This window comes from Hyperolius riggenbachi, chromosome 8, assembly GCF_040937935.1.
Source record: "Hyperolius riggenbachi isolate aHypRig1 chromosome 8, aHypRig1.pri, whole genome shotgun sequence".
Classification (NCBI taxonomy): Eukaryota; Metazoa; Chordata; class Amphibia; order Anura; family Hyperoliidae; genus Hyperolius; species Hyperolius riggenbachi.
The window spans coordinates 32,315,814-32,343,417 of NC_090653.1; the positions used below are offsets into that span (position 1 = coordinate 32,315,814).

Consider the following 27,604-nt stretch of genomic DNA (forward strand, 5'->3'; position numbering starts at 1 on the left):
AACACGCGGCGGGCTGATAGATCGAATGTCACAACTTGTGTCCCCCCCCCCCATCAGTCTCCGTCCCCTCCCCGCCCCCACAGAGGGGGAGCACGTGGCAGCCCGGTCACTGTTGTGTATATATAATATATACACTGTGTATACACATATACACACACAGAGAAGGCGTGTGCTATGTGGAGGAAGAGGAAGTGGGGAGAAGGAAGCAGAGAGGAGAGCGGACAGTATGATCAGAGCTCAGAGCAGCATAGGCTGATGTACAGCAAGCAGGACAGAGCTCACTCTGCAGGTTTGTACTGACTTCTCTTATCTCCCCCATGTGTGCTGCTATCTCCCCCATGCAGTTGTGTGCTGCTATCTCCCCCATGCAGCTGTGTGCTGCCATCTCCCCCGTGCAGCTGTGTGCTGCCATCTCCCCCCATGCAGCTGTGTGCTGCCATCTCCCCCCATGCAGCTGTGTGCTGCCATCTCCCCCGTGCAGCTGTGTGCTGCCATCTCCCCCGTGCAGCTGTGTGCTGCCATCTCCCCCGTGCAGCTGTGTGCTGCCATCTCCTCCATGCAGCTGTGTGCTGCCATCTCCCCCATGCAGCTGTGTGCTGCCATCTCCCCCGTGCAGCTGTGTGCTGCCATCTCCCCCGTGCAGCTGTGTGCTGCTATCTCCCCCGTGCAGCTGTGTGCTGCCATCTCCCCCATGCAGCTGTGTGCTGCTATCTCCCCCGTGCAGCTGTGTGCTGCCATCTCCCCCATGCAGCTGTGTGCTGCTATCTACCCCGTGCAGCTGTGTGCTGCTATCTACCCCTTGTTGCTATCTCCCCCGTGCAGCTGTGTGCTGCCATCTCCCCCATGCAGCTGTGTGCTGCTATCTACCCCTTGTAGCTGTGTGCTGCTATCTCCCCCATGTGTGCTGCCATCTCCCCCATGCAGCTGTGTGCTGCCATCTCCCCCATGCAGCTGTGTGCTGCCATCTCCCCCATGCAGCTGTGTGCTGCCATCTCCCCCATGCAGCTGTGTGCTGCCTTCTCCCCCATGCAGCTGTGTGCTGCCATCTCCCCCATGCAGCTGTGTGCTGCTATCTACCCCTTGTAGCTGTGTGCTGCTATCTCCCCCGTGCAGCTGTGTGCTGCCATCTACCCCGTGCAGTTGTGTGCTGCCATCTCCCCCGTGCAGCTGTGTGCTGCCATCTCCCCCGTGCAGCTGTGTGCTGCCATCTCCCCCGTGCAGCTGTGTGCTGCCATCTCCCCCGTGCAGCTGTGTGCTGCCATCTCCCCCGTGCAGCTGTGTGCTGCCATCTCCCCCGTGCAGCTGTGTGCTGCCATCTCCCCCGTGCAGCTGTGTGCTGCCATCTCCCCCGTGCAGCTGTGTGCTGCCATCTCCCCCGTGCAGCTGTGTGCTGCCATCTCCCCCGTGCAGCTGTGTGCTGCCATCTCCCCCGTGCAGCTGTGTGCTGCCATCTCCCCCGTGCAGCTGTGTGCTGCCATCTCCCCCGTGCAGCTGTGTGCTGCCATCTCCCCCGTGCAGCTGTGTGCTGCCATCTCCCCCGTGCAGCTGTGTGCTGCCATCTCCCCCTTGCAGCTGTGTGCTGCCATCTCCCCCTTGCAGCTGTGTGCTGCCATCTCCCCCGTGCAGCTGTGTGCTGCCATCTCCCCCGTGCAGCTGTGTGCTGCCATCTCCCCCGTGCAGCTGTGTGCTGCCATCTCCCCCGTGCAGCTGTGTGCTGCCATCTCCCCCGTGCAGCTGTGTGCTGCCATCTCCCCCGTGCAGCTGTGTGCTGCCATCTCCCCCTTGCAGCTGTGTGCTGCCATCTCCCCCTTGCAGCTGTGTGCTGCCATCTCCCCGTGCAGCTGTGTGCTGCTATCTCCCCCGTGCAGCTGTGTGCTGCTATCTCCCCCAGAGTACATTTGAAATCGGCGCCGGTAGACTTGGGCGCAGGATTCAGCGGTATATGGCTGATCCTGCTTCTGCACAAGTCCGGGCCGTTTTAATTACTATCCCCCCTCCAGGCCGACATGGATAGTGGGGGAATGAAATAATTCGGCTTCCAGCGATTGCTGGAGGCCGAATTATTGTGTTTTTTAAGCAACCTCGGCTTTGTCTTCTGACGGACCTGACGTTACTCACTGAGCGCTGCAATAGGAGTGATTCCTATTGTAGTCTATGGAGGCGCCGGCTGCGCTTAAATCTAACAGCGCTGAAAAGCGCTGCTCCGCTCCCCCATGCAGCTGTGTGCTGCCATCTCCCCCATGCAGCTGTGTGCTGCCATCTCCCCCATGCAGCTGTGTGCTGCCATCTCCCCCATGCAGCTGTGTGCTGCCCTCTCCCCCATGCAGCTGTGTGCTGCCATCTCCTCCATGCAGCTGTGTGCTGCTATCCCCCCATGTGTATTGCTATCTCCCCCATGCAGCTGTGTGCCGCCCTCTCGCCCATGCAGCTGTGTGCCGCCCTCTCGCCCATGCAGCTGTGTGCCGCCCTCTCGCCCATGCAGCTGTGTGCCGCCCTCTCGCCCATGCAGCTGTGTGCCGCCCTCTCGCCCATGCAGCTGTGTGCCGCCCTCTCGCCCATGCAGCTGTGTGCCGCCCTCTCGCCCATGCAGCTGTTCAATGCTTATGTGGATCCGAGATGAACTTTTACTCATTGCATAATTGTGTTCCTTTCATATAGTTTATAGGGCATTCTTCAAGCCACATACTTTTTTTTGTTTTAATAGTCTAATTCCCTATAAACTAAACAAGCCTCGCCCACAGCTTCTTCGAAACGCCAAGGCACTCAGTCCCATGTAGCAAGGGCTTATGGGAGCTCAGTCTGGGCAGGAGGAGGAGGTTACTAGCCAGAGATTTCAGAGGCAGAGGGGAGGGGGGAGTGGATTTTTCACAGGCTAAGGGGTGGAGATGCAGTTGCAGATTACCTGTGTATTGATGACAAACAGAATATGGCCGCTCTCATTGTATCACAGGAATAAATCATCATAAACTGTTGAAGCTGTTTGCAGCTAGATTTTCTGTGTAAACTATCTAAACTTTAGATAAGCTATATAGACAAGTTACTTGTTATAGTTTTTAATCTTGGACCCGCTTTAAGCCCTTCATCAATCACAAACTGATCCTTGCAACATTTCTTGATTTCTTGTAGTTTGACCCTTGATCAAAAATGATATTTCTTATTTTGTTGTTGCTTCTGAAACTGAAAGCAGACCCCCCCCCCTTTCTCCTTTTGGGTCTCACTTTTTGAATTTCTCATGACCAGATATTCATTGGACATTTGATGCTTATGTTCAATAAAAAACAATGAATTCAAGTAGTTTAACGTGGCATTTTTTTTATTCTTCTGAAATACCAGATGCCCAGTACCATAAAGCTGTTCTTTGTTTTACAGAGTCCTCTCTACCAAGATAGGTGTGAGGTGCCAACACTCTTCAGAGACAGTGGACCTTATTTCAGGCAAGTCCACAATGATTGACTCAAAACCTTTCGTGGTATCGTCAGACATCTCACAGAAAAGAGGACCGGGGCGCCCTCCGGGAAGCAAAAACAAAGTTAGAGTCATCCACCAAAAAGAAGTAAAACTTGAACTACACAGCGTTAAACAAGACGGCTTAGCCATGCCAAATAAAAAAGGACCAGGCCGACCACCTTTAATCAGGACCAAAGCTGCAGATATCCCAAAGATCGCTAATTCAAAAAGTTCAACAAACATTGAAGCTACTGAAGAAACAATGCACTCAAGGATAACAGTAGCTCTTCCTGAAACTCAACATGAAGCCCTAAACATAAAGAGAAAGGAGTTGTTGGTGAGGTCACGTCCCACAACCACCAATAACGTGGTGTTGCCAGAGAAACGAGCAAGACGGACACCATTCTTCTATGGGAGTGGAATCGTAGACCTCTTCGGCAAAAAAGATCATCCAGGTCTACTTAAAAAAGATCATCCAGGTCCACTTAAAAAAGATCATCCAGGTCCACTTAAAAAAAATCATCCAGGTCCACTTTGTAGGAGACCTGAAGATAATAACAAGGCAGAGAAGAAAAGCGGGAACCCAAGGTTCCTTCACTGGTCTCTGGTGAGTATCCAGAGGTGGACATAGGCCTGTGCGAGTACACCACAGTTAGCGCATGATTAACCTTTAGGATCTTCTGAAGTAACTCATGAGTAACAGTGGTAATTGCCTGTGGCCCAGTCATAGACATAAGTATAAAATGTGTGCCACAGTAAGGCCTCGTTCACATTATAGGAGTTTTTGTAAAACTTTAAGTTTGAAAGTGCTTGTGCAATGATTCTCTATGAGAGTTCATATCTGAGCTGTTCGTTTACGATCCGTTTAGAAAAGCGGTGCTTGGGCCATTTTTTAGGCAAATTGCCTCAATGGAATGTATAGGAAAAACGCAAAACGCTCAAAAAATCGTTTTGGCAAGTGATTGCGTGAGCGTTTTTTACAAAAAAAATACATTGTTTATTTTTTCGGGCTCAAAAGACATAAGCACTCTGCAAAAGCGCTTACAAAAACAAGCGAACGCGCAGAAAATTGCTGGGAAACGCTTTAACCACTTAACGACCGCCTAACGCCGATAGGCGTCGGCGGGTCGTTAGTGGTATAGCATGGAAACGGCCGCTCGATCGAGCGGCTTTTCCATGCTAGTTCACGGAGACTGCCTCCGTGAACAGTGTGCGAGCCGCCGATCGCGGCTCGCACGCATAATGTAAACATCCAGGGAAGAAATCCCCGCTGTTTACATCACACGGCGCTGCTGCGCAGCAGTGCCGTGACGTAGATCGGCGATCCCCGGCCTCTGATTGGCCGGGGATCGCCGTCATCTGATAGGCAGAAGCCTATCCTATCAGGCGCAGGACGGGATTCCATCCTGCGCCGCTCAGGAAAAAAGGTAGAGGAAGGGAAAGCCGGGGAGCCCAGAAAACGCTGCGGAGGGGGGCTTTGAGGAGCCCCCCCCCCCCGCAAATCAGTAGTAGCCGGCGGCGATCAGACCCCCCCTGCAGGACATCCCCCTAGTGGGGAAAAAAGGGGGGGAAGTCTGATCGCCCTGCTACATTCCTGATCGGTGCTGCGGGCTGTAGAGCCCACGCAGCACCGATCAGTGCAAAATCCCCTGGTCCTTAAGTGGTTAAAAAAAGCCCACTGCAGACGGACACGCGAGCCGAACGCAATGGGAACAAGGCCTGATACGGTGCCTACAGAATGCAACCCAGGTTCATGTACTGTTATGTTATTGACATAATTTGATCCAATCGTGATCTGTAATGGCCATGACCACACTCTTTAATTTATTCATTTATTCCACACGGGCCCGCTGCTGGCTTTGTCCGCCACTGTGACTTTTTTCCAGTGTCGCTTTAGGATTACTTCAATACGATACATTTTAATAGGAAAATACTAACGATGTGCTGAGAAAAGCTGCAAGTTTCAAGTTTTATTTTACCCCTGAATGAAAAAAATGCATCATTAGATATGTATGAGCCCATTTATTACCATGTCCTATGAGCTTAAATGTTTTTTTTTTCCAATTTTGGTAAAAACCTGCCTATATAGTGAATGAGTCCTTAAAGGGAACCTGAAGAGAGTGGAATATGGAGGCTGCCATCGTCATTCCCTTATAAACAGTGCCAGTTGCCTGGCTGTCATGCTGAGTTTTTGGTTTTAGTTGTGTTTGAGCCATACATCTGTAATAAGCATGCAGCAAGTGGCGTCACAGCATCTGATCTGCAGCTCATTCTGGGTCAGTGACTTATAGTATTAGAGGCAGATCATTGGTACAGAAGTCAGACAACTTTCACTGGCTCACAGAGTCAGGATCTGAAATCGGCTCCTGGCCAGCTCATGAAGCTCTGCTGTCATACTGACAGCAGGGCGAGTAGGCTGCAGCGATTGGACAGCTGTGCAAAAGGTGAGAGAGACAGATCCGTGCAGAGAGAGTTCAGTGAGCCCCGTGTTTTGTTTTTTTTGTTGTTGTTTTTTTACCAAGAAGTCTCTTACCTCCCTGACGACAAAACCGGAAAAGTATTCATTCAAAACACCAAATAGACACCGCATTTCAGGGGTATTAGCCGCTTCCTCGAGTCAATACACAGTGCCTTGCAGCAAGGTGAATAGGCTATCCAGATGATTTAGATCACAGGTGCCCATATCATATTCACCTTGCTGCAAGGCACTGTATATTGACCTGAGGAAGCGGGATAGTACCTATGAAATGCGTTGTCTATTTTGTGTTTTGCTTAAAGAGACACTGAAGCGAAAAAAAAAAATATGATATAGTGAATTGGTTGTGTACTATGAATAATTACAAGAAGATTAGCAGCAAAGAAAATATTCTCATACTTTTATTTTCAGGTATATAGTGTTTTTTCTAACATTGCATCATTCTATAATATGTGCAGATTACACAACACTCAGCATTCAAAATGAGTCTTTCAGAGCAGTCTGTGAATTAATGACCTCTCCTCTGGCAGAGGAAAAGTAAATAGTCCAGGAACAATTGAGATAATAAAAGTCAGATAACAGCCCTCTCCACGACTAACTTAGTCGGAGAGTTAATGGCTTGTTTGCATAGAGATAACACAACTGGAGTTTCTTAACTCTTCCTGTACTGGAAACAATTAGACTGATGTATCTGATCTTAATGTTTTATTTCTTAGCTGTACTACACATACAAATCATAATATCATCATTTTTTTTTCGCTTCAGTGTCTCTTTAAATACTTTTCTAGTACTGCTAGTGTTTTTGTCGTCAGAGGTAAGAGATTACCTTTCATTCTTATTTTAACTTTTAGAAGTTGACATATTTTACACACCAACAGTGTGACTGACTTCGTAGAATGCTAGATCCATTGCAGGCTTGCAGAGCGGGCACTGTTTATTGACCCGAGGAATCGGCTACAGGAACCGCGGTTTTTTTTTTTGTTTGTTTGTTTTTGTCAGAATTAAAGTGATTCATTGAAGATAAGCCTACACTTGCCTTCTCCTTTAATTGATTTTAATCGTTTATATTTTTTGGGGGTGCCTATTGTTTTTTTTTTCTTTTTACTTGTTTTTACCCCAGTGGGGGGTTAACATTTTATTATTACAATTTAAAATACATTTTTGAGAGCGGTGACCAGGTTTGAAGTTTCAAGCCTGAGTGGGTTCAGTACTTCCCCACATGTGTATACAAATGGTTGCCTGACCAGCGACCCGCCCTTGTGAGTATTACTCCACTTTGTGTACAGTATTGTCTAGCATCTCTTAATGATACTGCGCCAGTTTGGGCTTCTGTTGTCCCTGTGTTTCTTTCCCTCTACTTCTCATCCCGAGAAGAGGGTCCTGCTTCTCCTCATCACAGGTTGCCTTCCACACAGGCAGCTGCGTGAACTGGTAATGGGGCCCTCTGAACCTTTTCACATTGATTAAAGCGGTATTGTCACCATAAAAATCAAATTTCAACAGCAACTGGTCTGAGTGTATTAAGGGATAAAGATGCTAATCCTGCATTCAAAGCTTGCAAAACTTGTTCTGCTGTTATGGTTTAGAGTTATCACATACTTAAGGAGCACTGGCCCTTTAGTAGCCATTGCCAAACAGTTGCATGCTGGGAGTTCTTTTTATCTATAATATATTCCTCCTTTTCCATTTATTTCCCTTCCTAGCTGCTTATCAGAAACACCCTCTGTTTACAAGTAAGGCTGAGGTGACTCAGCGATTGGAAGGGGGGGGGGAGACAGTGCAGTTCCTAGTATACACCTCAGTGGGAGTGCCTGAAGACTCTGGGAGGAGGGCAGCTAATGAATACACAATGAGCAAGAGAAGGGAGGGGGCAAAACAAGAGTCAGGGAGGATATGATGTCAGCATTAGCTTGGCAAGATGGCCATTGCCTAGAATAGGATTCTCTGCTTTTCCATTATAAAATTCACAGGAATCAGTACGTGGATAGCACAATACATCTGTTATGTAAGTAGAAGTTGTATTTATCTACTTATATATGTGTTTTTTTTATTTTTAGGTAAGCATGGGTGTCGCTTGTTCTTTAACAAATGCACTTCATTAATAATACTACAATTCAGAAAGTTATCTTTAAAGGACCACTATCGCAAAAAAAAAATTTAAATTCGAAATGCATGCGTATACATATGCATAAAATGTACATTTGTTCCATGGTAAACTGCACTATAATTTACTTTTCTCCTATCTTGTTGTCACCTACAGGAGGCAAGAAAAAATCTGACAGGTCTGTGGACTAGTCCATCTCCTCATGGGGGATTCTCGGGATTTTATTTCCAAAACCGGTCAGATGTTACAATGTTTAGCCATAGTGGTCCTTGAAAGGACAAGCAAGGCAACAAAATAAATCTATATTACGTACCTGAGACTTCTTCCAGCCCCTAGAAGTCACGTGTGACCCTCCCTGCAGCTCCGGTCTTCTCAGGTGTCCCGCCGTCAGCTTCTGAAGATCGCCACCCATCGGTGGCTGGTGCCGACCCATTGGGAATCGGGAATCTTCCGAAACTGCCAGCAGGAGACAGGAGAAGACCGGAACTGTAGCGATGGACACACGTGACTTGAAGGGGCTAGAAGAAGCACCAGGTAAGTAAAGCTAGTTTTATTTTGTCACCTCGCTTATCCTTTCACCCTTTGTGGACCAGCTGCCTATCCCCCATTAAGGACCATACCATTTTACATGCGGGGGGCGCATTGGGGGTGGTTGTGGGGGCTTCAGGCAGCTGGATTCCTGGTAGGGCTTGCTGGGCATGGTGTCCCCAGTGTGGCCAGGTGCCCCCCCTGTAGCTAGCAGCCTTTACTCACCTCCCAGGCTCCAGTAATGAGCAGCTGTAGACCTCTCCGCTCTGGCCCGCGACCCGACACGTCAGAGCGAGCAGGGATGCCGGCCAGAGTGGAGGGGAGCAACGATCGCCGGGGGAACATCAGGAAGGTGAGTGGATCCTCTTTTTCTCCTACCACCACTGCTGTAACAGTGATCACTACGATCCGCTGGCGATCGTAGTGATCACGTGATCTGGAGCCAATCGCGATGGCTCCTGATCACTGAGGGGAGATGTCAGCTGTCATGTGACAGCTTAATCTCCCCTCTCGGGTGTGCATGATGGCGTCAGGAGCGAAAATGACAGGTGGTTCAAATCCTACGCCGCATCAAGCTTAGACAGCCACAAGTGCGGCGTAGGATTTACATGCGGCAGTCCAGAAAAAAGGAGAGGATGTGAGCAGAAAGATTTGTCTATCTTCTACAGATTTCCTGCTTTCTCCCTGCAGGTGAAGAAGGAAACGCCAAATGCCGTTGCTGGACAGAAAAGAAGAGGGAGACCCCGGATGTCTACTAGTTTGTTTGCAAAAATTAAACCAAGAAATGTTCCAACAATCAAACCAAAAAGTGGTCCGGTGATCGGGGAGAATACGAAGGAAGAGAAGAGAAAAGCTGTGCAGAGGAAGAGCCACATAGACAGGAGAGGAGCTGTGACCAAGAAGGCAGGGATTGCTTCCGTAACAGTACTTGTGGTAAGAGAAAACACAATTCTACTACTTAAAGAGATCCTGTAACAAAAAATGCATCCTTTTTTCTACTATCCTACAAGTTCCTAAACCTATTCTAATGTGCTCTGGCTTACTGCAGCACTTTCTACTATCACTGTCTCTGTAATAAATCAATGTATCTTTCCTCTGTCGGACTTGTCGCCCTGTGTCTGGAAGGCTGCCAAGTTCTTCAGTGTTGTTGATCTGTTATGCATGCCCCCCCCCCTCCACGCCCCCTCTATGCACACTCCCGTGTGTGTTATTTACATTAGGCAGCCTCTCTGCTCTCTTGTCAGTGAGAGAAGAGAGCTTGCCTTTTACAAGCTGGATAAATCGTCCTCTGAGCTGGCTGGGCTGTCACATGCTGAGGAATTACAGACACAGAGCTGTCTGCTGAAAGAAACAATCAGCCTGTCACTAATATTCAGTGGATGATAGCTGCAGGGGGATAGAAGGTAAACACACAAATGATCTCTTGAGATTCAAAAGGAAGGGTGTATACAGCCTGCTTGTGTATGGATGTATTTTCTATGTGTGGACATACTGTACATCAACCTACTTCCTGTTTTGGTGGCCATTTTGTTTGTTTATAAATAAACTTTTTAAAACTGTTTGACTACTCTTAATGCGGCGAGGAGCAGCGAAATTGTGACAGAGGGTAATAGGAGATGTTCCCTAAGGCACTGGTATGTTTACTTTTGTGCGATTTTTAACAATACAGATTCTCTTTAATAGCAGAATAAAGGACACCTGACCCAACAGTGCCATCAATATAAAAATAATACTCCCTGAGCAAAAACTAAATCCTCCAGCATATATATATATATATATATATATATATATATATATATATATATATATATATATATATATATATATATATATATATATATATATATTATTCGGCCCCCTTGAAGTTAAGTTTTCCACATTTTGTCACATTACTGCCACAAACATAAATCAATTTTATTGGAATTCCACATGAAAGACCAACACAAAGTGGTGGACACGTGAGAAGTGGAACGAAAATCATACATGATTCCAAACATTTTTTCCCAGAACGTCATTGGACAGCACCCCTGGTGAGACTTGTCTCCCTCCCAATCGTGGACAGGAACTGCAAAAGAAAAGATTTGCATAACAAATTGGCAGCCATACATAAGCCACTATCTTACCACCAGTAACTCAGACCTGTTGTTTGAAGACTTCGGTAACCTAAAAGATCCAATAGACAAAAAAATGGATAATGTTTTGCGTAGGGCTTGGGAGTCGGCTTCATTAACTTTCAAACCGGCTGTGGCATCAACAGCAGTTAGTCGTTCTCTGAAAACTTGGCTATCAGACCTACAATTTAAGATTGCTAATGGAGTTTCTAGGGAAGAAATTCTTAATGACTTCCCAAAAATTACGAATGCCTCAAATTACATGGTTGATGCGGCAGATGATACAGTAAAGTTGGCAGCCCGAACCACGGCGCTAGTCAACTCGGCTAGAAGGGGAGTATGGGTTAAGACCTGGAATGGGGATACTTCCTCAAAATCTAAGCTTTGTGGTATCCCCTGTGAAGGTAATCTGCTGTTTGGTTCAAAGCTGGACGATACACTAGATCGTACAGCGGATAATAATAAGAATTTCCCAAGGAAGCGCCCTTTTCAAAATAAGCGGCCATTTCGGGCCCCCGCCAAAAATGAAGCGGATAACAAATCTTCCAGGGGTAGAAGATGGGCCCCTTATAGACAACAAAGACCCCCCAATACCTCTACTAATACCAAAAAGACAAACAAGCAATGACGCCATCATTCCAGTGGGGGGGAGAGTCACCAACTATTTCGAAAAATGGCAACAACTGTTCAGCAATCAGTGGTTACTGAATATAATATTAGAAGGTTACAAAATAGAGTTCGAGCAGCCTCCCCCTCAAAATTTTGTCCTAACCCCTTGTCCAAAAGACCCATCTTTAAGAATAGCCCTTCAATCAGAAATAAGGTCACTTCTGCAGAAAAGGGTAATTCGTCAGGTTCCAGCATGCCAAAAAGAACAGGGATTCTACTCCCCAGTCTTCCTGGTGAAGAAACCTCAGGGAACCTATCGATTTATTCTAAATCTAAAGAAACTAAATCTGAGGGTCAAATACAGAAAGTTCAGGATGGACAATATCCGATCTGTAGTTCATCTCTTACAGAAAGACGACTTCTTGGCATCTCTAGACCTGAAGGATGCATATCTTCATCTGCCAATCCATTTGTCCTGCCAACAATACCTAAGGTTCGCCGTGTGGATGGAAGGAGAGGTAAGACATTTTCAGTTTAATGCCTTACCTTTCGGATTATCTTCAGCTCCATGGCTATTCACCAAGGTTATGTCTGAGGTACTAGCCCTTCTCAGGTTAAAACAGATTAATATTGTCGGTTACCTTGATGATTTTTTATTATGGGGGTCTTCTGAGAAATCCGTTTTTGATCAGATAACTACAACTTTGAGCTTCTTCCAGGATTTGGGTTGGTTGATTAATTGGGAAAAGTCTGCCCTAGTTCCTTTCCAATCCTTAGAGTTTTTTGGGTTTCATTATTTCTACTAGAAAGGAGAAATTGTTGTTACCTGATAGGAAGATCAGTGCTATTATTGACAATGTTCTCTCGTTTCAGAAATTGAGAAGCATATCGCTAAGAAAGGCCATGGCACTTCTAGGTCTTCTAACTTCTTCTTTTCCGGCAATCCAGTGGGGGCAGTTCCATGCAAGATTCTTACAGATGTGGATACTAAAATCTTGGAACAGGTCTATGACGTCACTGGACAAGAAAATCGTCATTCCACAGAGTACAAAGGCTTCTCTGCTTTGGTGGAAACAGCTGGATCATCTATCTCCAGGTCGTCTGTGGAGTTTTCCTCATCAGAATACAATTACAACCGACGCCAGTTTATGGGGTTGGGGAGCCCACTTCAATTCTCAACCGGCCCAGGGAGCCTGGAGTATGACGATCAGTTCACAGTCATCAAACAACAGAGAACTGCAAGCAGTGTGGAAGCTTTACTACATTTCGGGCCCCAAATCAAGAAGTCTCATGTGAGGATAAGGACGGACAATCAGAGTGTGGTGGCTTTCCTAAACAAACAAGGGGGTACGAGGAGTCAATCCTTATGGGAAAAGACGACGAGGATCCTATTTTGGTCAGAAAGGAATCTCTCATCCTTAACAGCGACACACTTAAAAGGAACCTCAAACCAACTGGCAGACTACCTCAGCAGGAAGAGGTTGGATGCGAACGAATGGTCATTAGATCAGGAAATATTCCAGCAGGTGACGTTACAATGGGGCTGCCCAAAAATAGACTTGTTTGCAAGGAAAGTGAATACGAAATGCCAACAATTTTGTGCCCTGTTTCCAGAAGATCTACCATGGAAAGTAGATGCCTTCTCGATCAAGTGGGGGGAAGTAATGATTTATGCATTTCCTCCAGTTCCGTTGCTAGCACGAGTGATAAAGAAGATTATACAGGACAAGGCTCGAGTAATCTTAATAGCTCCACTGTGGCCAAAAAAACCATGGTTCACGTCACTGAGGGCACTAGCAGTAACAGATCCGATAATATTTCCTCCTCTGCCACACTTGCTATCTCAGGGTCCAGTATGGCATCCGAACTTACACATGCTTCACCTTTCAGCTTGGAACCTGAATGGGGCATCCTGAAGTCCAAAGGGTTTTCAGATGAACTATCAGAAACTTTGATACAGAGTAGAAAAAAAGTGACTCGAGAAATATACCAAAAAGCCTGGAGAATATTTAACGATTGGTGTAGGGAAAGATCCTTTAACAATTCATCTCTTAAATCCGTATTGGAATTTCTTCAGTGTGGATATAAGAAAGGTCTTAGTATCAGCACCCTGAAAGTACAGGTATCTGCTCTTAGTGTGTTTTTAGAAAAACGACTGGCAGAGGAAAATCTAATTGTTCGTTTTTTTCAGGCTTTAAAGAGACTTAAGCCAGCAATTAAAACAAAAGTACCTGCTTGGGATTTAAACATTGTTTTACAGGGTTTGTGTGAGGCTCCGTTTGAGCCATTAGCGCAAATTTCGGAAAAATTTCTTACCTTAAAGACCATTTTCCTGCTGGCAATTACTTCAGCCAGGAGAATTGGTGAATTACAATCACTATCCATTAGAGAGCCTTATTGCACCATTTCAGAGGATAGAATAACATTACGTCCTGATGCAGCCTTTCTACCCAAGGTAGTTTCCTCTTTTCACAGAAATCAGGAGATCTTCCTGCCCTCCTTTTGCGAGAATCCTAGTAATGAAAAGGAAAGGAGACTCCATTCCCTTGACGTAAGGAGATGTCTTATACACTACATGGAAAGAACAAGTTCCTGGAGGAAAACTGACGCAATGTTCACCCTTTTTGCTGGAAAACAAAGAGGCAACAAAGCTTCCAAAGCAACGCTGGCACGATGGATAAAACAGGCTATCACATCAGCATATCAGGTTCAAGGAAAGCATTTAATCTCTCCAATCAGAGCTCATTCTACAAGAGCAATATCAACCTCCTGGGCAGAGAGGGCAGGGGCATCTATAGAACAGATATGCAGAGCTGCTACCTGGTCAAGTCAGAACACTTTTGTGAAACATTATCGCCTAAACATCTCGGCTGCAGCAGACTTATCATTTGGAAGGAAGGTGCTGCAGGCAGTGGTCCCTCCCTAGATCCTATATCTTGTACATCGTCTCACCAGGGGTGCTGTCCAATGACGTTCTGGGAAAGACAACTTTACTTACGGTAACGTCTTTTCCAGTAGTCAGAAGGACAGCACCCCTGCAACCCGCCCTTCTTTTGGGTGGAATAATAATTATGTAAGTAAGCATCTATGCGGTCCGTGTCATCTATTGTATTAACTGAGTTACTGGTGGTAAGATAGTGGCTTATGTATGGCTGCCAATTTGTTATGCAAATCTTTTCTTTTGCAGTTCCTGTCCACGATTGGGAGGGAGACAAGTCTCACCAGGGGTGCTGTCCTTCTGACTACTGGAAAAGACGTTACCGTAAGTAAAGTTGTCTTTACAAATCAATAACTGCAAAGTGGGGTGTGCGTAATTATTCAGCCCCCTTTGGAGTGCAGTCAGTTGCCCATAGATATTGCCTGATGAGTGGTAATGACTAAATAGAGTGCACCTGTGTGTAATCTAATGTCAGTACAAATACAGCTGCTCTGTGACGGCCTCAGAGGTTGTCTAAGAGAATATTGGGAGCAACAACGCCATGAAGTCCAAAGAACACACAAGACAGGTCAGGGATAAAGTTATTGAGAAATGTAAAGCAGGCTTAGGCTACAAAAATATTTCCAAAGCATTGAACATCCCACGGAGCACTGTACAAGCGATCATTCAGAAATGGCACAACTGTAAACCTACCAAGACAAGGCCGTCCGCCTAAACTCAAAATGTGGAAAACTTCAAGGGGGCCGAATACTTTTGCAAGTGTGTGTGTGTGTGTGTGTGTGTGTGTGTGTGTGTGTGTGTGTGTGTATAGAGTGTAAATTAACTCCTTAGGCTAATATCCACTCCTAACGCATAACCCCTTTTAGGGTGTGCACTAGGAAGTGATAACAGCCTATCGGGCCAATCAGTGTGCTTTTGGGAAAAATGTAAGGAATGTTTCCTGTCAAATACAGCCTAAAACAACATTCATATAAATGAAATGATAACTTTAAAAGAAAACCTGTAGCTGAGATAATGAATTGTATGGGTAGTATAGCTAAGAAATAGAACGTTCGTATCAAAGAAAATAGTCTCATACTATTTTTCCAGTACAGAAACAGTTAAAAAATAACATCAGTTATCTCTGCAAAAGAGCTTCTCTGGGCTATTCGACCCAACTGGGTCGAATACTGTCCTGTTTTATGAAGCGCTTAATCAGCCAAGAAACATTGTATGTGTAGTAGGATAATGAATACAGTAAAACAGTAGAAGCAAAGAAAATAGTCTTGTTTTTATTTTCTCAGATTTCCACGGACACTGCGCTCTCAATATATTGTACCAATCCTTCAATTCTCTGTGTCTTTATACTCCAGATGTGGCCATAAAAAGAAACAAACAAACAAACAAACAAAACATAGTGTTATTCTGTATATATCATATAATTCCACCACGTGTATTAGAAGTTCTCATGTGGTCCCACCACATACAGGTATCACAGCTCCTCACCCTCTGTGCTGGCTGCCACCCCACAGACAGCTTCTGTGTTTTCTACCAGTGATTTTGAATAATAGCTTTCACCATCCACCAAACTGTGTAGCACAATTGCCACCACGCTCTCCAGCCTCTCACCTTATCTTAATGCTGCCAGATTATAGGTCAGCCACAACGCTTAATCGATTCCAATCTCGCTGTATCCTCAGCAGTCTAGACCTCCATACTGTTCAGATTTCAGCAAGCTCAAGCCTAATGACTAAAGGGGAGTCTCCATAGCGTAAAGCTGTTGCTTTAATTTAAAACATTTAAAAGAATTGCACTCACATGCTTCCATAAAATAATGCGCATAATAGTATCCACAAGACGAGCAGTAGTCCACGTCCTTAAGCTCCGCCCAACGCGTTTCGTATCAAATACTCATCAGGGGCTGGAGACGTTAGACCAATAGGCATCCTTTATACCCTAACTCCTCCTCCTTCCCAGCATGCTATCCCAAGCAGGCATCCAATCATCGGCATCTACCGTCTGCCTCATATGAAGCGTAATGGGACTTCCGATTGCGGGCTTCCGCCCTGTGCGTTCCAGCACATTCACTTCCGCAATGGCTTGCGTCCCATACACTTACTCACGTATCTATTACGTCAATGCGGCCAGGCATGCGCAGTCACTCTGATTACAGCTTACCCCCAGCTTGCGTTCCAAGCGCGTATGCGGCCAGAATTCCTATGTCTTAACCGCCAGTGCGGCCAAGCGGGCGTCTATTCCACCCTCATCATTGTGTTCTACCCACCAACTTCCGCAACAGGCGGATGTGCAACAGGTCCTGCTCTCACTATCCCTTCTCTCTCTCACTAGAATCAAACCACCCCCCCCCCCCCCCCCCCCTAAGTTTAAACTGTCCACGTCTCCAGACTGACAGATTCCATACCAAACGCTCACATGGCTAGCAGTGTCCTCTCTAGACAATTGACTCCTATCTACAATCCATATTTCCACATGTGCATCCCCTCCCCCCTCCCTAGCCCACACACATATCTATATCCCATAATGTAACATATTCAGGCTCCTTACATACCAATATCCTTTCCCACCCCGTGAAGTCCACCCATATCAAAATATATATATACCCTAATCATTCGCAATGTAACAGTTCAGGTCTATCTCAACATTTAAACTTCCAGGGTGCATAGTTTTAATGCCTGGCCGCATTGACGTAATAGATACGTGAGTAAGTGTATGGGACGCAAGCCATTGCGGAAGTGAATGTGCTGGAACGCACAGGGCGGAAGCCCGCAATCGGAAGTCCCATTACGCTTCATATGAGGCAGACGGTAGATGCCGATGATTGGATGCCTGCTTGGGATAGCATGCTGGGAAGGAGGAGGAGTTAGGGTATAAAGGATGCCTATTGGTCTAACGGCTCCAGCCCCTGATGAGTATTTGATACGAAACGCGTTGGGCGGAGCTTAAGGACGTGGACTACTGCTCGTCTTGTGGATACTATTATGCGCATTATTTTATGGAAGCATGTGAGTGCAATTCTTTTAAATGTTTTAAATTAAAGCAACAGCTTTACGCTATGGAGACTCCCCTTTAGTCATTAGGCTTGAGCTTGCTGAAATCTGAACAGTATGGAGGTCTAGACTGCTGAGGATACAGCGAGATTGGAATCGATTAAGCGTTGTGGCTGACCTATAATCTGGCAGCATTAAGATAAGGTGAGAGGCTGGAGAGCGTGGTGGCAATTGTGCTACACAGTTTGGTGGATGGTGAAAGCTATTATTCAAAATCACTGGTAGAAAACACAGAAGCTGTCTGTGGGGTGGCAGCCAGCACAGAGGGTGAGGAGCTGTGATACCTGTATGTGGTGGGACCACATGAGAACTTCTAATACACGTGGTGGAATTATATGATATATACAGAATAACACTATGTTTTGTTTGTTTGTTTGTTTCTTTTTATGGCCACATCTGGAGTATAAAGGCACAGAGAATTGAAGGATTGGTACAATATATTGAGAGCGCAGTGTCCGTGGAAATCTGAGACTGGTACACTTGTATGTTTGGTGATAAAGGACAGCGATCCAATATACAATTTTGTATGTATGTTTTTTTTTTTTCACAGGTGAACTTTATATATTCACACACCATTGAACAGGTGGACTGACAATAGAGGTGTAGTGATATCTGTGTAAGGGCTTGTGCCCTCTCAGGATTTTTTGATTTTATTTTTACAGGTGGAAGGCATAGAGGTGGTGTAATATAAAAAAGATATTTGTATGCCATTTATCACTGTTTGTAAATAGGTTGAGATATATGAGAGATAATTTGCACTATTGAGCGCACTTTCACTGGAATAATACTATTGTTTTTATTTTCAGTTATACAGCTTATTATTATTTTATTTTTTTTTTAATAAAATTGCAATATTGGCACATTTGCAGTTTTACATCACACTCTGGGCCATATTCTATTAGCACTGGTGATTCCCGAAGTGACATGTGACTACAATGTGACCCTCACTGATAAGAAAATCCCCTTTTTATCTCTTTCTTGCTCCCAGAAGCCATTTTCTGCTAGGAAAGTGTTTTATAGTTGGAATCTCTTATCAGTGTTATCAGTGAGGGTCACACTATAGTCACTTCCTGTCTGAGTCAGGACTGAGTCAGCCACTTACATACCTGATATTTAACTCTTTCAGGGAGAGAAAGAAAAAAAGGAACACAGCATAGTTATTTGTGTGCTAGGCACTGTACATACACATATCTGTCTCATCATGTCACTTCAGGTATCCTTCAAATTAGGTGATGCTCCCACCCAGCGATCCAGTTGCATTTTTCATGCTTCCCACACAAATGAATCTTAGCTTAGACTTGCAAAGAGCAGGTCTAAACATGCTAACGCACGTCACTGCTGCATCTGGGGGTTGCCTTTTAATAAGGAGACCCCCAGAGCTTCCCGTCGGGCCTCCACACATTGCCGAAGACACCCCCCCCCCCCCCCCCCCGCTAAACACCCGCCACCTCTCCTCGCAATGTAATTACAGTGTATGTGTCACTGTCATTACTGTGCATTGGAAACCCAGCAAAGCATCTTTGAAGCTTCCGTCGGGGATCCACATTGGTCCACTGTCGGGACTATTTTCATTGGCTCAGACAGTGGACCAATGGGGAGTCCCGGTGGGGGTTTCAAAGCTGCTACACATACAATTCATTATCTCATAGTTTATTTGTTTTTTGTTTTTTAGCTCCAGGTTCACTTTAATGGGTGCTAATCAGATTTTGGAACTATAAAAAAAGGGGGAGAGTTGCGCATCCCTAAAAACATGCTGCAATTGACTGGTTAATCACCTAGGCGCACAACACCATTACTAGGCTGAAAATGCATGCCCTGCGTCCAAACAAATGCAGATTACAGATTCTGTAACTGCCAAATAATTGACCAGTATCTGATCCAGCTTCCAGTTAAAGAGACACTGAAGCGAAAAAAAAAAATGACATAATGAATTGGTTGTGTACTATGAATAATTACTAGAAGATTAGCAGCAAAGAAAATATTCTCATACTTTTATTTTCAGGTATATAGTGTTTTTCTAACATTGCATCATTCTATAATATGTGCAGATTACACAACACTCAGCATTCAAAATGATTTTTTCAGAGCAGTCTGTGAACTAATGAACTCTCCTCTGCCAGAGGAAAAGTAAATAGTTAACTAACAGTTGAGATAATAAAAGTCAGATAACAGCCCTCTCCACGACTTTTGAAAGTCGTAGAGATAGTATACTACTGAATCTTAATTCAGTCAATTTTCTTAATTTTTTTTTTTTTTTACTTTGTTTTTTTTGTTGTTGTTGTTTTTTTTTCATGGTTCAGCAAGCGAACTAGATCACAGCGCACAGTGCTCAGTTTGCAGGGATTTGCATGCGATAATCAAGCAACAACTTGCACAGAAAGCATAGGTCTTGCCAATTATTGCAGATACAGTACTGATAGTGTGCTCCTCTGTCCACATTTCTGTGCAGCCTGGATGATACTGCAGTGTTGCAGCCATGCACAAGCAAGTCATAGATGACAGGCAGTTCCCTCAAACAAACAAACACAGAACATTTTATATCTCGCTTTTCTCCTGGCGGACTCAAAGCGTCAGAGCTGCAGCCACTAGGACGCGCTCTATAGGCAGTAGCAGTGATGGGGTGGCCATGCATGGTACAATTTTTCAATGAGATAATTTAGTTTGATTATTCTGTTAGATCGAATATAAAAATTTTTCCAGCATGTCCGATCATTTTTCCCGAAAAAACGGGATAATCGTTCGAATTTCTTGATCGAAAAAAAAAATATTTTCAACTTTCATTCAATTCGATCATTTAGATTGAATAAACGGGAAAATGGAACGTTTTTATTGTACCGTGTATGGCCACCATTAGGGAGACTTGCCCAAGGTTTCCTACTGAATAGGTGCTGGCTTACTGAGCAGACAGAGCCAAGATTCAAACCCTGGTCTCCTGTGTCAGAGGCAGAGCCCTTAACCATTACACTATCCAGCCACCACTACACTATCCAGCCACCACACCTCAGTAATCAGGCAGCAGCTTCCGCATGAACCATAGGTCGCATAGACTGGTGCTTTTGAGGTAAACCATGCAGGACCAGAGTAGTGAGCAGACAATGAGCAGGCTACAAACGGCTGCCAGCCCCGCCCACTGACCACAGCTCATGGGTCTCCGACTGTTGTATGACAAATGTGCCCACCCACTTTCCACTATAGCTGGATACAGAATGCTGAAGAGGGCAAAAACAGGTTTACTATAACAGAAGTTCTATTATATCAGGGTTTAATATATAGGGTGTTACTCCCATATGCTTATAATGGGGCTTAGCTGGGACTTAGACACTTAGTTTACTATTCCCGAATGTTTACAATAGCAGAGATTAATATTGGGGAGATTATATTTTAATACCAACATTTGCATAGAGCTTTTCTTCTGTCAGACAGAGCGCTTGAGAGCTGCAGCCAAGCCTGTGGTGTTAGGGAATCTTGCTCAAGGACTCCTTACTGAATAGGCACTGGCATGCTGAATAGGAAGAGCCGTGAGTCGAACCCTGGTACACTATCCAGCCACTATTTGATCGGAATTTCCTGTATCTGATTAGCCTTCTGAACAGTTCTGTTTCCAGTTATTCTGGTTTGAGAAAATTGCACATTCCAGGAACACTTGAGCTCAGCAGTGGTAGCCACTGATGCTAAGATCCAGTTTATAACATCTGTCTCCAGGAGCAGAAACGACGAGGACGACCAAGAAGGGTCCAGCCAGAGAACGCCGACCAAGAACAGGTTTGCACCTAATATTCCTACAGTAGTAATGTTGAGTTCACCACTGGTAGCCACTGATGCTAAGATCCAGTTTATGTCATCTGTCTCCAGGAGGAGAAACGACGAGGACGACCAAGAAAGGTCCAGCCAGGGAAAGCCGACCAAGGACAGGTTTGCACCTAATATTCCTAATATTGTTTGTCCTGCTTATGTTGCCACAGGTCACCATGACAGGTCTGCTTTCCATTACTCTTCAGTAGGGATGGTCCATGAGATTCAAATAATTTCGAGTGGACGCAGGATTATGCAAATTTGGTATGCAAATTTATGCAGCTCGAAAATGAACCAATGAAGTTTTACCTCAACAGGATTATATTTTGATTTCAAGCTGCATGCATTTGCATAGAAAATGTGCATAATACTGCATCAACTTGAAATTATTTGCATCTCATTGAATATCACTATTCTTCAGAGTTTGGTTTCCATCCTTATTTCTTTTTCACAACACTAGATGTGCCATGTTATGTATTTATGGTATAAAGTTCGGCATAGACCCACCCTCTCTTCCCACAAATTGCCCATAAGCCTCATCTGCAACTTAGCAGAAACCTTGGCCAAAACGATTGTTTTGCGTTATCTTGGTCAAGATTCTTTCAACAAAACAATAAAGCGTACCAAAGCAACTAATAGTAATTTTAATGATGTTAGGGCAATAAGAACCCCACTATAGCAATGAAATGAGCAAGGATGGATTTCTGGGAAGGCCACCAAGGACCGGGCCATGGGCGGTAGCTGGCCAAGGGGCGGCTGGACATGGAAGGATTGCTGCATATGGAAAAGGCTGCAAATGGGATCGACACATAGAAGAGGGAACCCCTTTAACTTTTCTGTATGTGGGAGGAAACCGGAGTCCCCATAGGAAATCCACATAGACACGGGGAGAACATACACACTCCTTGCAGATGTCGACCTGACTTGGATTCGAACCCGGGACCCAGTGCTGCTAGGCAAGAGTGCTAACCACTATGCCACAGTGCTGTTCTTTATGTGTAGAAGTATAAATCTATACTTCCATACATAATAAATATTTTTTTAAGTATAGTATTTTTTTTTTACCCTTTCATGAATGTTTGGCACTAGCATCTTGCACTTTTTTTTAGATGCATTTTTTGTTATTCAAGTTTACATTCATCCTGCTGTACCTGAATGTTATACTATTAGTATTAATTGATTATTGTATGAATTTCCTTTGCCCTACCTGCTGGCTCTGCCCGCATTTTTTTTAATTGGTTTTATCCCCTTGGATGGCTAATAAAGTATTCTATTGAATTAATTACATTGCTATAGTAGGGCTCTTATTGTCCTGACATCATTTAGATTGCTATTGGTTGCTTTGGAACTCTCGTGTGAGGTGTTCACTAGTTTTTGGTTGCAGTCTCATTCTACCAGCCCCGAGCACTTAGCAGTATTTATTTCATTGTGGATGGTGCTTGTCCATTTTTTTTCAACATTCTTATCCTAAGGCCATTGGGCGGAATAGTTGTTCATGTGTTAGAGCCTTAACCTCCTTAGCGGTACTCATGAGTTCAGCTCGGGGTGGAAAAACCATGCCAGGAGTGGTAACCCCGAGCTGAACTTGTGATAGCTGCCGGGAGGCCTATGCAGAGCAATGCGCACAGCGGGCGTTTATCACTCACCTCCCGGGGGATCCCGCCATTCTAATTCCTCTCCTCCGAGGCTCTGCTTCCCCCTGGTGAGATCACTGTCGTCATGACAACAGCCGGCAATCTCACTATAGTGTTACAGCTTCACCCGGAGGATGGAGGGAAAACTGCAGCGCTGGATCTCAGGGAGGTTAGTGAGTGCTGGTGCTGCAGAACTTCCTGGCAACATGATTTTTTTCCAAGTTTTAGGATCTAAAAGCATGCAAAAAAATTTCACCACTTTTGGACCCTAAAATCTGGAAAGAATCCTAATGCCAAGGAGGTTAAGAGTAGAGAGTCGGTTTGTAGGAAATACTTATTTCTTGAACTTTAACCACTTCACATCCAGACCTTGTTTCCCCTTATGGACCAGAGCAGTTTTGACATTTTAGCTATGTCCCTATTTAATCAGCAATAACTTTATCCCTACCTATGACACCTAAATTTTTCAAGACTAATTATGTTTTCATCCTATGGCATTTTTTCCCTTGAACAATTCTTGTTTTGTATGTAATTTAATAATAAAAAAAAGAGGAAAAATTGAAAAAACACATTTAATTTCTCTGTTTTACCAATTCCAGTTTAAAAATAAAAAGCACTGTAGTAAATAAAAACAGAACTTTTGTTTGGCTATTTCTACTGTTTATCACAAAATTTAAATTGAGTTCCTGTCACAAAATATACAGTAAACTGAGAAAATAAAAGTATTTTTAATGGTAATAATTTTATTGGCTCAGGGAACATATATTCGCTTTCACCAATTAGTGCAGATAGTTCCGGAAGTTTTGCACAGGAGCAAGCCCAATCAATACAAGACGTATTTCTATGTCCTCGTGGCTTAGATGATGTCACAGAGGACGTAGATATACTGTAGTGGTGGAAAAAGTGGTTAAATATTTGTACAGGTGTGGATGTGTTACCCATATATGTTTCCTTACAGATAACACAGGGCATGAGTTCCCCTAGCGAAAACCCTCATTGCAGTTGGGAGAGCGGGGAGATAATGGAGGAGCTGGATGGTGGTCTGGACACAAGGGAATACCAATATTCTTACTGTGAGACAAAGCCTTTAGCTACTGGGTGGATAACAGAGCAAGGAGAATGTAAGTACTGAGGCTGCAGTGTATGTACTGTGTGCTGAGATCCGCTAACATGTGAAAGAGACACGGCAGAAATAACAGACTGCTCGTATAACTGGATGGACTGGGCGACTACAAATACACACATTTAATCCTGTGTTGCGATTTTCTTTTTTTTTTTTAATAAACAATAGTAACATTAACCCGTGAGACACTCAAGAAACAACATAATCCCTTTTGTAGCTTAATTTTGTAACACCAGTGAGGAATGGATAGCCCCACCCACCCAGTGATGTTTAGCCTAGGCCAGGGCCTGATTTACCATAAGGCACTGTAGGCTCATGCCTACTGGCGCCTGATGATGAGTGCCTCCCTCCTTCCCTATGCATAGTCCTAAGTGGAGCATAAATGAGCGGTTATTTACAAAGCTACTGGCATTCCACTGACAAGACCTCCCTTCAAACGGGGGCACTTCTAGCTACTTTTTTATACACTCATAATTAAGGGACACCTGTGGCTATCTACACCGGGTAGGGGAAGTAAGGGAGAAGTGACAGTGGAGCTAGCCAGCACTTGTACGGTTCGCCAGGGGGTTGTAGGTTCATGGAGGGTGAAGTCTACGGTGCCAGGACATTTGTGTCTATAAGTTACTGTGGCTGGAACATTTGCCTGAGATAATTTGGATGGTGTAATGGTTAAGGGCTCTGCCTCTGACGCAGGAGACCAGGGTTCGAATCTCGGCTCTGCCTGTTCAGTAAGCCAGCACCTATTCAGTAGGAGACCTTAGGCAAGTCTCCCTAACACTGCTACTGCCTATAGAGCGCGTCCTAGTGGCTGCAGCTCTGGCGCTTTGAGTCCGCCAGTAGAAAACGCGCAATATAAATGTTATTTGTTTTGTCTTGTCTTGTCGTGATGTAAATCCGGGCCTGGCCTAGGCTATGCTGTTACACAGCTTTTTTTTCTCCCAGTGCATTCGGTGACACCAGGTGTTGTTTTTGCTCACTTCAGAACAGGACAACAAACATTCTGCAGTGCTGCACCTTGCCGGCAGTAAAGTGTCGCCACCTGTGATACATTTAAATCAGGGTGATGAAACATTTTACAATGGGCATCTATTTGTTTTGCGTTGCTGTGGGAATGTAATGCTCCTGTTGCACAAAAAAATGACAAACATATGGCCCTGCGGTAGAATGCGCTGACAGGGTCACATGCATAGCGCCGCCCCTCGCTCAATGACGTACTCCCCGCTAGACAGGAAGTACGTCAACCGGATTCCCATCTGTCCATGCATGTGTGCAGCGACACACCCTGCTCAATTGTTTACACTATGCATGTCGCCCACAGACTCCAAATACCCCGAGCACCCTGCGGTAAGTATGGTGCTTGTGGTAACACACTGTTGCCCTTGCGTCAGATTGGATACTTCCGGCGCAACGCAAGGGACCGCACTTAGTGTGAGAGTCTCCATAGACTTTAATTGCTTATTCGGCCCCTTTGCGGCAAAATAGGGTAAAGCAATGCAGGTTTACCCTGCTAGTGTAAAAGGGTCTTCAAGGGTACCTGAAGCAAAACTTTGGGGAAAAGTTAGATACTCCCCTTAGTAGAGTGAAGCCTTTGGATAGTTCAGAGGCTTCCGTGTCCCCCTTGAGCTCGCCGTTCCGGCGCTGGAACCCTCTGAACCTTCTCTACAAGGGCTTATCAAATGGGTATGCATGGCTGCCCTTCCATCCGTGTACAAGCGTAGCATGCAAGGCGGCCTACGCAGCAGCACGGAGCTGGCTTTCTCCTCTGTGCACAAGCTGCTCCAGGCTACTGAACGGGTACAGTTAGTTGTCAGTGTGCCTGCACAGTGTGGCCACGATCGTTCACAGACGGAAGCACGGCTGCAAACAAGAAGATGGTCCCGGTGACAAGCGGTGGGCTCAGGAAGGACCGGATCAGCCTCTGGCAGATGCAGAGGCTTCCCTTTACTGATGTAAGCATGTAACTTTTTGTTTTCAAAAGTCGCAGGTTTGCTTTAAAAGAAACTAAGCGCCATTTTCTCTTCTGCAATATGTCCTGGTTTCCAATAGCTATAGGAGCTGCCATGTCCACCCCCCTCTCCTTCTAGCTGCCCAGTATTTATCCAGGGGAAGGTGTGAAGATAGCATCTGTGACTTCTCTAAACTCTTTGAAGCAACCCCCCCCCCCCCCCCCAATTGCTGATGAAAGCTTGTGGTTAATGTGTGCAATAAAATAATTACATCAGTCCTTATCTGCCTGAGACTTCTGCGGTTGGTCAGGCCTCGGAAGTAGGCTAATAAAACTCTCTGCTAAATTGTTAAAGTGGAACTGAAATAAACTAAAAAAAAAGAGTTTCACTTACCTGGGGCTTCTGCCAGCCCCCCTGCAGCCGACCTGTGCCCACGCAGCCACTCACCAATGCTCCAGCCCCCGTCACGGCTCACTTTCACTTCGCACGGTTAGAGTGCACTGCACTTGCGCGGCCCTGGCTACACTCTTACTCATTCGGGAGCGCACTGCGCAGGCGCAGTAGAGATTTTTTTCATACTGTGTCTGCGCAGGACGCGCCTGTCTATTGGAACTCGTACGAGGATACGTGTGGCCAGTGGAGATTGACTTAGAAGTCGGCTTCCACTGCGTGAAGAAAAGTTAGCCGTGGTGGGAACGGAGGATGGGCACAGGTCGGCTGCAGGGACCTGGCAGAAGCCCCAGTTAAGTAAAACTTGCCTGTAAAAAGAAGAGGTAAAATGTAAGGTTTTTTTTTTTTTTTTTATAATGAGCCACATTGTTGGCATGCATGTTTAATATGCTATAGAGATGCCCTGGGTATTTGATTCACTAGAAATGTGCCGTTTTTCTTGCAGATGACGCCTTAGGCAGCCCTGTGACGCACTGGGTTGTGGAGAACTCAGCAGATTCCCAAGTTCCCCAACAGTCTCCGCTTCCTGCACAGTCGGCCCCGGAGCAGAGTTGCTACAGAGATGACTTCCTCCAAGAGCTGTCAAACTTCAAGTGCCAGCTGATTAACGAATTGGCGTCAACAAGGGCGGAGATACGGGAAGGGGCTCAGCTGGTCCGATCGGCCATCGCCGGAGTATCTGCCGAGATTCATCGGTTAGGCCAAATCCTGCAGCCTCTGGTCAGTGTCATCACCGGTGGCAGCTTACCTTGGCAGGACCCTCTGCTGGGCTTTGTGCCACGCCCTCAGCAGGACACGCCTCCGGATGACACCATGGACGTCATGGAGCCCTCTGTGCAGGGCAACACCTCTTTTTCACAGCAGGATCAAGTCTTTGCCTCCCTCCATAGCACCCCCACAAATCGCTCGACCGGAGAGGCGTGTTTGGTGAAAACGGAAGACGCATCGACTAGTCCTCCTCCTTGCATACATCAAGCACAGTCTGCTGTCAGTACGCAAGTAGACCTGTCTACGGATCCTACGCTGGACCTCTCCCATCAGCTGAAAGCCTGTTTAGGTAAAGTCACATCTTCTGCATTGGAAACATCAGTGAACATCACTCAGCCAAACACAGACTCTGTTTTTGGTTTATAGCCATCCCTGGAAAGTGATTGGATCCTCCCAGAAAATACTTCCATGATGTTGTATCAGCTTTGCAGTGTTTTCAACAGATGAATGTACTTTTTAAAGTATGCCTTTGACAATGCATCACCTTAGCCTCGTGTTACCCTCCAGTGGACCCCTGAGATCCGCTCCTGCCTGTTTCCAGCTGCAAATACCAAAGGCCTCACAACAGTGGCCACAATTTGGGTAACGATGCCCTGGTGGATAAAAGCTTTTAAAAGCAGTTTAAAATTGA

At 45.4% G+C, this 27,604-nt stretch overlaps 1 protein-coding gene across 2 annotated transcripts; it reads left to right on the forward strand.

Annotated features, from left to right (window-relative positions):
- The first annotated feature begins 64 nt into the window (after positions 1–64).
- Positions 65–27,604, forward strand: LOC137528077 (uncharacterized). Of its 2 annotated transcripts, XM_068249335.1 has the most exons (7): positions 66–289; positions 3,370–4,054; positions 9,246–9,488; positions 20,963–21,022; positions 21,113–21,172; positions 23,645–23,807; positions 26,651–27,604. In XM_068249335.1, the coding sequence occupies exons 2-7, from the start codon at positions 3,446–3,448 to the stop codon at positions 27,337–27,339; spliced, it is 1,824 nt and encodes a 607-aa protein (XP_068105436.1). In that variant the 5' UTR covers positions 66–289; positions 3,370–3,445; the 3' UTR covers positions 27,340–27,604. The 2 variants fall into 2 exon arrangements, with proteins under 2 accessions (XP_068105437.1, XP_068105436.1); XM_068249336.1 differs by lacking the exon at positions 20,963–21,022 and having other exon boundaries at positions 65–289.